At 42.4% G+C, this 8,415-nt stretch overlaps 1 protein-coding gene across 1 annotated transcript; it reads right to left on the reverse strand.

Moving 5' to 3' along the window:
• Positions 1-195: 195 nt before the first annotated feature.
• LOC112454453 lies at positions 196-5,981 on the reverse strand. The gene is made up of 2 exons (XM_025015858.1): positions 5,323-5,981; positions 196-1,182 (listed from the first exon to the last, which is right to left on the reverse strand). The coding sequence occupies exons 1-2, from the start codon at positions 5,612-5,614 to the stop codon at positions 1,037-1,039; spliced, it is 438 nt and encodes a 145-aa protein (XP_024871626.1). The 5' UTR covers positions 5,615-5,981; the 3' UTR covers positions 196-1,036.
• Between the last annotated feature and the right edge of the window lie 2,434 nt (positions 5,982-8,415).

An 8,415-nucleotide genomic window follows, 5' to 3' on the forward strand; every position in this document is an offset into this window, starting at 1 on the left:
ATCTTAATAAGTAATAGATGAGATATATGTATATATATATTTTTTTTATGTAACTTAAAAAAATTATCAGTTTTTTACTTTGTATAAAATTGTTATCTTATAGCATACATCTCACAATAATAACATGATTATAAAATATTTATAATATATGTACCTAATATAATGGCAAGGCTAAAGAAATAATAACACAATATGCAGGAATGAAAGCACAATAGTTTATTATTAGCTTATAATGACTAGATGACTAGAGAACTTTCTCTATTAATTCTAAGACGACATGTACATAGGACAGTCTCCTGTCTCTCATGCGACGAGAGTGCGGAGTTGCGAATTGACGTTTGTAATCAAATATAGTCTTTGGAGGCGCTGCATCGTTGGCTTCGTCGTGGAACCAACCGTTTCAGGCTCTCGATGGATCGTCGCCGCCGTGAAAAGTCTTTTGTATAGTCGAGCTCGTTAAAAATCATGTCGCGCTTTAAATTGATATAACGGTTTGTCATTTGGACATTTTAATTAGCAAATGCGATTCTTACGGCGGTGAAGTCCATCCAAACCTCCATAAATCACTTGACGAATTATTTACAAAAATTAATCAATACGTCCGTCGCGATTAATTCTAGAGAAGATTATTTCAATAATTGATCGATGATAATATATGTATAATGCTCGAAAGACCAGGGAACAAATATACAAATTTTGGTAGCGCAGATGAAGTTCATTTTACGCAAACGATCGTTAAAACCCCGCGCCTAAGATATGCTCACATTTCATTACTTTTTGTGCAGTACGTCTTTTATCATTTCAAAAATAGTATTTAAATAATATTTAAATAATATTTTAGTAATCCGCTAAATGCAAAATATATTAATTTTTTAAGTAATTTTAAACTAAACTGCTTTCGAGCGTTGGTCTTTTTGTCGCCCGGCATATTTAAGTTAACATGGCGGTTTTTTTCGCCACCGCAGCAAAACAAGAGAAAACCGCACGTATGCACAGGATCAGAGAATATGCGTTCACATCAGTTCAACGTCGTCTTCTACGTGGTCTTCGTTATCGTCGTTGTGGTTGTCATAGTGGTCGTCTTCGTTGTTTTCGACGATTCCACATTTTGCTTCGACACGTCCATCGTGGTCGTCAACGGTTTCTTGTTCACGTCGCACACTTTTCGAGCACGCCAGTAATCTGTAACAAAAATATTGAACGGTTATTATGAAGTACGTATTATTTAAGCGTCATACAAGATTACGACATGATATCGATATTACGTTATAACAAGTGAAATTAATAAAGAAGCCATTTGATACGTTCCGCGCCGCGCCGTATGAATAGATATATCTCTGTGCAGAAACACATGAAGCTGTTCGTAACAAGTATATTCTCAAGGTTCCGTAGCAATCTACGTTTCATGGATCGGCAGGGTCATCCACGTCATGGCGACATAGCGTAACCTGTATAGGAACACCGTGCAGGAGAGGTACGAAATTTCCACAACAAAGACTGCGTCTTAGGGAGCACCCTAGTTCGATCAGGTAGCCACCTGAGCGCCCTACCCTCGTTTCTTTCTGCTTTTCTCTCTTTTTCTGACTGACTACTTGACAGGTGCGACTTAATGTTAACAGCACCGGTTTGGAAATCTGCTCTTTTCTCCGACGCTCTGACAAAAATGTGAAGGACATAAAAATCGCGTTTGCACCTTTTGTTTTGCCATAGAAAGTCTATGAAACAGAAGTACATGAAACGAAACGAGAGAACCGCTCGCATCTCGTGGCTTACAATTAGCATTAGTTTCGGTTAAGTTTTCATTTATGTTTCTGTTGCAAGATCATAATGTCATATTATCGCGACTGTGTTTTTATGATAGTTACTTTGGCCAAGTTCGAAGATCTTGATTGATTTTTTCTTAATGTTCCACACGGCGCGGAATACTAATTAGGCCCAGTTTCACCAATGTCGATTAACTGCAACCTTCGATTAAACTCACTCTTTGTCTCTTTCTAAAGGGGACAGTTAGAAAGAAACGAAAAGTGAGTTTAATCGAAGGTTACAGTTAATCGACGTTGGTGAAACTGGGTCTTAATCGGTTATTCGTATCCACGACGTATTTAAAGTATTGAGGAGTATTAGCGTTCGCGAATCGACATTACAAACGGAACGCAGTTCGGACCGATAAATCGATGTGAAAAAGGTTAAAAAAATCCACACAACGGCCATATGTCGAGGACATGATCCTTTCTCCGCGCTTCTCTCTTTTTGGCAACGGTCCGCCATATGGCGCGCGAAACCGAGTTCTTCCTCGACCAACGTCCTTTCTTTCTCTCTCTTTCTCTCTTTTTCTCTCTTTCTACCTTTTCCTCCAGTCGCGATCAACAATTTCGCTTGTCAACAGCTGTTTCCACGCCTCAACGTGCCACGAAATATAGATCCTAGATGCGCCGAAGAAAGCTCGACGCTTACCTGTCCATATGTCTCGTACGTGATTCCGTCCTGAAAATTTTCTTTTGTTCGCGGATCCGAACGCGATCTTCCTGGCGCGTTCTTCACCCGAGCGAAGGATTTCGTTTGAATCCTACTCCCTATAAGGCGTCTTCGATTTTACAGCGAAACCACACAAACGGATCACGAAGTCTGCTTTAAGTCGCGATCGAAAGAGCTCTTTGTCGATATTTCAGGATTGTGATCGAGAGTTTTCTATTCTACAACATGGAAAGAATAATATTACGATTATCCTTCATTTTTGCTATACAATCCGTGCTTTCTTTTCCTCCAGTTAATCGTAGATGATCGAAATAGAGCGTCTTTTAGCATTCTCAATGTAATTCTCGTGTAATTTGGGCCAGAGAGGTATAAAATATAATTCTGTACTTGAAAAATTTGTTTATTAAATGTAGATCTTGATAACTTTGTTTAAACCTCAGGATAAATACAAGGATAAAATGCAAATACGTGACGACTAAAGTTGTTAGGACAATAAGTAAATTATTAGGAGAAATTAAATACATGTGTATGTGTGTGTGTGTATATATTCTGTATTTTACATTGTCAAATTAATAAATCCTGTCAGTTTCTTGAAGATGTTGGATACGCGAAAGAGAAGAGTGCGAATTAGTGTATTTAGTCCTTGTATTTGCATGTGCAACTTGTCCCAGCAGGTGGTGCGCGACCTTCGTAAGGTCCCGCGCGGCATGGTATCGCGTGTTCGCGGGTCTGATTTAATCGTGGGAAAAGACGTTCCAGTCGTCATGGGCCCTTAGCAAGGGCTAACAGGTGTCGGTGGAAAAAGAGCTGGTTGCGCCGTGCCGCTCTGTTGAATTTTCGAGAGGGTCTCGGTGTGTTCCAGCCCAAGAAGTCACCGTGTGGGGGATTATCAGTGCAAATAGGTAGAGGATCTCGGTTCGAGGTTGTGAAACCATAGGTTTCCCGCCCACGGTAAGATTATCGCGTACGCGTGTTTCAACGTACGGATAATTTCTTTAACTTGCGAACCACTATGAATTCCTATATATACATAATTTCAAAAAGAATATTACAGCCGATTACCCGCTCATCGGGAAATAATTTATTTCTTTTTTTAAGCTTGTCTCCCGGAAAACAAGTTACATTCGATCCGGAGACATGCAATTTGCCCAATATTAACGGTCTCGTGTATAAAAGCATGCAACATTTTGCACTTGGTCGAGTAAATAAAATATCCATTGTGCACAAGAATTCATGCGATAAGGTGAAGAAAGGCGGGCGTGATTGCGTCATGCCTGAGGAATCCAAGGAATGCAATCGCGAGTCTTTTTTACTCCTTGGAAATTGGGGCCCTTCGATGACTCACGGTGTCCTACAGGTACGTCGTGTCGCCCACCTTAGACGCATGACTCATAGGCGTGATCTCATTTCCGATCACGACGTTCCTTCCCTAACTGCACCCTGCAGTTGAACCGGCGACTGATCGCTTCTCACGATCGTGCACCACACGTGTTCACTTATCTTTTCGTGATAACGCCAGTATTTTTTTTTTCCAGATATATTTGGTTGCTGCGTAGAAGTCTATGAACGCTTTCCCAAATAAATGATGAAATTGAGTTAAAAAATAAGTAGAAAACTTCATGACTAATTAATTTTTTAAACGGAGCTATAATTGTTACCTACTTCCCAACTTATTGAATATTCTAACATTTTAAAATATTCTATATTTCGATAAAACTTTTTTCAAATAAAACTTTTTTATAAATTACATAATTCTATAATTTAAACAATCATCGACGAAGATTGCAAAAGTTATCCATTTACATTTCGTAAATAAGTAAAAAGAACAGCGAAATTTATTTTAAATCCAACCTTGCTTACATATATATATTGGATTTTATTTATAACAAAATTCCCAAACTGATTATAAAATTCGTAAATAAAATTTGTGGAAATTTGTTAAGTATGTTTTGTAAATTGTTTTTAGAAAAAAAAAAGACAAATCTTTAGTTCGAGATTTCGACCACTTGATGGAATATCGCGGCAACGGGTCTGCGACCCGTTTACGACGCATGCTTCTGGCGTAAGAAACGACAGCCCGACGGGGTAAAAGAGAATCGGTCAAAGAGAGCGTAAGACGGGTAGCCGGGAGTATTCTGGCGAGGGATGGCTATAGAGGAGAGAGGAGGAGAAAAGGCGGAAGAGGCGGTGGGCTTAGAATAAGAAAACAGGTCGGAGCCACGCGACCAGGTCTGCGCGTCTGCGCGCTCGGCTTCCCTTTCTTCGTCACGTCTTTCCCGCCAAAAAGCCGCGGCTCCGTCTCTACGACGCCACGAACGATAGATTCGCAATCCCATTATTCCAGCGTCATCCAGTAGGCTAATTGTAAATAGCAGTCTATTGGTTAAAGAAGGCTGATTTGAAAGTCGGAGTTTAGCTTTCTTAACGACGCGTTGGTTACAAGTTGCAAGTATCCGAATATCCATTACCATACTGCGCTAGTATCGTTACATAATTCTGTTCCCACCTCAATAAACTTTACAGCGGCATGCCATATTGAATTATGTGTAAGAGATATTTTTAGACTCTTATGTCCGCGCCCATTAAACTGAAGAAGACGATATTGGCCGACCTACTTTCTCGGCGTAATATACATGCATTCCGCGGAATTTTCGCGCGCTGTCCGTCCAGGGGAAACTTGTCGAACGTGTCGTGTGAGTCATGCGTCATGCTCCCTCATGCATATTCCGCGAGCGTAAATGCATGCGGCGCGGCGCAACGCGGTGCGTTCGCGCGTCCAAATTGCCGCTAAGCGATCGCCGATAAAGTTCGCGCGTTGATATTTCGCGAGAGAGAAATGTTGCTCACCGTGAATGCTGGTCTGCCTTGAATACGGATTACTTCGCTTTTTGCCGGGCGACCGGTCGCTCCTCTCGTTGTTCCGCCTCTGGTAATTATTCTCCTTATTTTCTTCGGAGCAGGGATCCACTCCCCATCTCCTGGCGAACTTGCTCCTCTCCGCGTCTAGGGCCTCCTGGAGCATCTCGATGGTCTCCCGCGAGTTCGGCCGGCCGAAGAGGCAGCGTGGTACTCGCGAGGTCATGGTCGTACTGGGCAACACCGTGTAGTAGATTTCGTGACAGATCGAGGCTACCAGCATTTCGGGAACTTCTTGGTGCTTCCACCGTGCGCGTAGTCGAGCGAGCGGATCCCCGGGAAACGTTCCGTTTCACGGTTCAAAGTACGTACCCACGCGCCTCTACGTTTTCCAGCGAATACGACACTACGGGCGTCGAGCCTCCTTCGGTTCTTCGGTTCGGCGTATTCCGGAAGAGCGGGCGAATCCTCGGCCGCGTAAATTCCGCCGATCCGTTCAACTTTTCTGTGAAGTTTCCTCCTCGATTCTCGAACGGGCTCGCGCGATGTTGAGCGGCTCCATCCAAGACCAATCGATTCTCAATCCTCACCGTACCACGGCCAGACTGGTTCTGCTGGGATCGTTCTGAGTCGGTGGAAGCCAGCCAGCTCGTATCCGTTTGAGCGAAGCCACGAGGTCCGGTGCTCCCTTCCACCAGACGTTTGAATTCAAATCTGATTGGCGCGCCGTACGGGCTGCGCACGAAAAATGGCGCGATTTTTGCGTAGCGACGTCCTCGTCGTGCGCACGGCACCGGCTCGCGCGTTCCTCTTCTAATGCCCGCGTTTTCCACGTGTATACCCTCGCCACCGCGTCCTCCGTTCAAAATCGTCCAACGGATTATGCTAAGCGATCTCTCGTGGTGGGGAAGAGCGCGCGCGCGCGCGCGCACCATGAAGCTTTTTTTGCCCTTTTTCTAAGTAGCACAACGTATAGAATGATCACGATCGTGATTCGAGCGTGTCGCGATGGGATTCAAAATGATCTTTCCTCCGTCGAGCTTTTTTCCGCATTTGCGTCGGTGCCCTTATCGATCGCGGGAGCGCACGGAACGAGTTTCTTTGACATTGCTCCCGCAGCTTACTCTCTATCTTCATTTTTATTCAAATCAGTATATATTTAAAATCTATTTCTTAAATTGATATATTATTTCTGAAAATTAGTTTCTTAAACTCTATCCGCTTTTTAAGTAGATTTTTTAGAAAGGATACTTTTAAAAAATTCATAAAAAAATAGATTTTAAATAAAAGCCTCATGTAATAAGTACAAAATAATTTATATTTCTATATAAGTATAATATGTATATTATATTTTGTTTATAAATGAATTATTTTATTTATTTCTTTTGTAAACATTATTTCGATAAAATATTGGACCAAACTTGACGCTATATGTTAGAAATTAGATCGATATTATACAAAAAATTGGTTTTTTTATTCAGATCCAGTTTGAGGCGAGATTTAGAAATTGAATAATATTTCTCCAGAAAAGTTTATGGAAGAATAGGTGGTTTTGATCCTGTAAGCGAGCGCACCAATGAAACTGCAGGACAGAGTTCGTCCAATTGTCGTGGGCACGATTGCCCTGAGCATTTTTGCGGGAAGTCGGGCGTTCTGCAGCAAGAAGAAAAAACGGTCGTCCGAGCAGGTGAAGCAGCCGGAGCACGAGAGGGAGAGACCAAGTGGAAGCAAGTCCCAGGCAGAGAATCGCCCTTCGAGTTCGTCGCAATCGTCGTTTTCTCGAGCGCGCATAAAAGTTTCGGTGGACATGACTTATGAACGAGCAGTAATCGTGCAGTTTTTTGTATGATTAGACCTATATGACGTAAAGTGTGGATCATATTATATGCCTATTTAGTATCTTTTCGTGTGAGATCGATATCCTGCCGCTTTCCATTGCTAAGTCTCCTCGTTACCTCGCCTTTGAATTGCAGGCTGCGTTAACGCCACTCATTACATATTATCTTTTTGCGTATTCTCTATACATTTTTCATGAATACCGGGCGTTGTATGGCAAGTCAACACGACTCGATACGATAGGGCGCTTGCTATATGGGATATTCAAGATGTAAAGAATAAGCCAAGGTCTCACCTCTGACTCTCTAGCGTCACAGTTTCTTTGAAATCTTTCTCCGACAAAAATCGATTTGATTGTGATTTAGCTCGTTCATGGAAATCCGTGACCAGTACCGTGAACCGTAGATTGTGACGCATTCATATTTTTTATTGCAATAAGATCTATTTTTCTTACCGTGCTTTCTTTAATTTTCGAGGATGCTGAGAAGGAAGATCATTTATTATATAAAATCATTTTCAGTCAAGATATCTTTTATTCTGAAGATTGTCATCGGATGGTTTTAGATGTATAAATATATTGATCTAGATGTACAAATATTAAATAAGTATGCGCTGTGTGCACGTTGCCGCCGCCATGAGATTCGAACCGCGCAATTATAAGCATCTCGCGCGATATACGCAGCTCGGTCTAGTCACGGCTCGCTATATCACGACCAGTCGAATGACAGGGGTAAATTCGACCGTTACAGAAAAGTATAGGGCACATTGCAGCGTAACGCGCGTCAATCGTGGTGCGTATGCGTGCACACGTGCGGGCATCGCGCACTCCTTTCGTGCTCCATCATGGACAGGTGAACACCGTGACCACCATGGCCCAGCGCCCGTAACGATCATTACGGTTTGTGATTGCTTCTTGAGATTTTTTTTATAATATCCACGGGAGGCAGTAGTTTGGCTATTATTGCCGATTATTACGTGTTTTGCTGCCTGATTACTTCCCAACGTGATATTATAGCGAATGCGAGATGGTTGACGTATTATCCATCGATACAAGGAATGTTTCTTACAACAAGGAATACGCACGATAAAGATTTGAGGATTCGAGTAAGTGTCTTGCCGCGCAATCTGCCCTTCAAATCTTTTTACAGCGCGCAGATATTAACGCGTAAACCTCGATGTTATCCTCCGGAGCGTAAATCGTTTCTCCTGCTCTCGTTTCGGCACAGCCGTTGGATCTCTGAGGAAATG

This window comes from Temnothorax curvispinosus, unplaced genomic scaffold (assembly GCF_003070985.1).
Source record: "Temnothorax curvispinosus isolate PA1 unplaced genomic scaffold, ASM307098v1 QBEX01005075.1, whole genome shotgun sequence".
In the NCBI taxonomy this organism is placed as follows: Eukaryota; Metazoa; Arthropoda; class Insecta; order Hymenoptera; family Formicidae; genus Temnothorax; species Temnothorax curvispinosus.

Bases quoted from the DNA above. Each gene is read 5' to 3' on its own strand.
- LOC112454453 (XM_025015858.1), bottom strand. From the start codon at position 5,614: ATGCTGGTAGCCTCGATCTGTCACGAAATCTACTACACGGTGTTGCCC. The intron at 1,183-5,322 runs GTGAGCAACATT...TTTTTGTTACAG, and splicing joins AAGGCAGACCAGCATTCACG to ATTACTGGCGTGCTCGAAAA.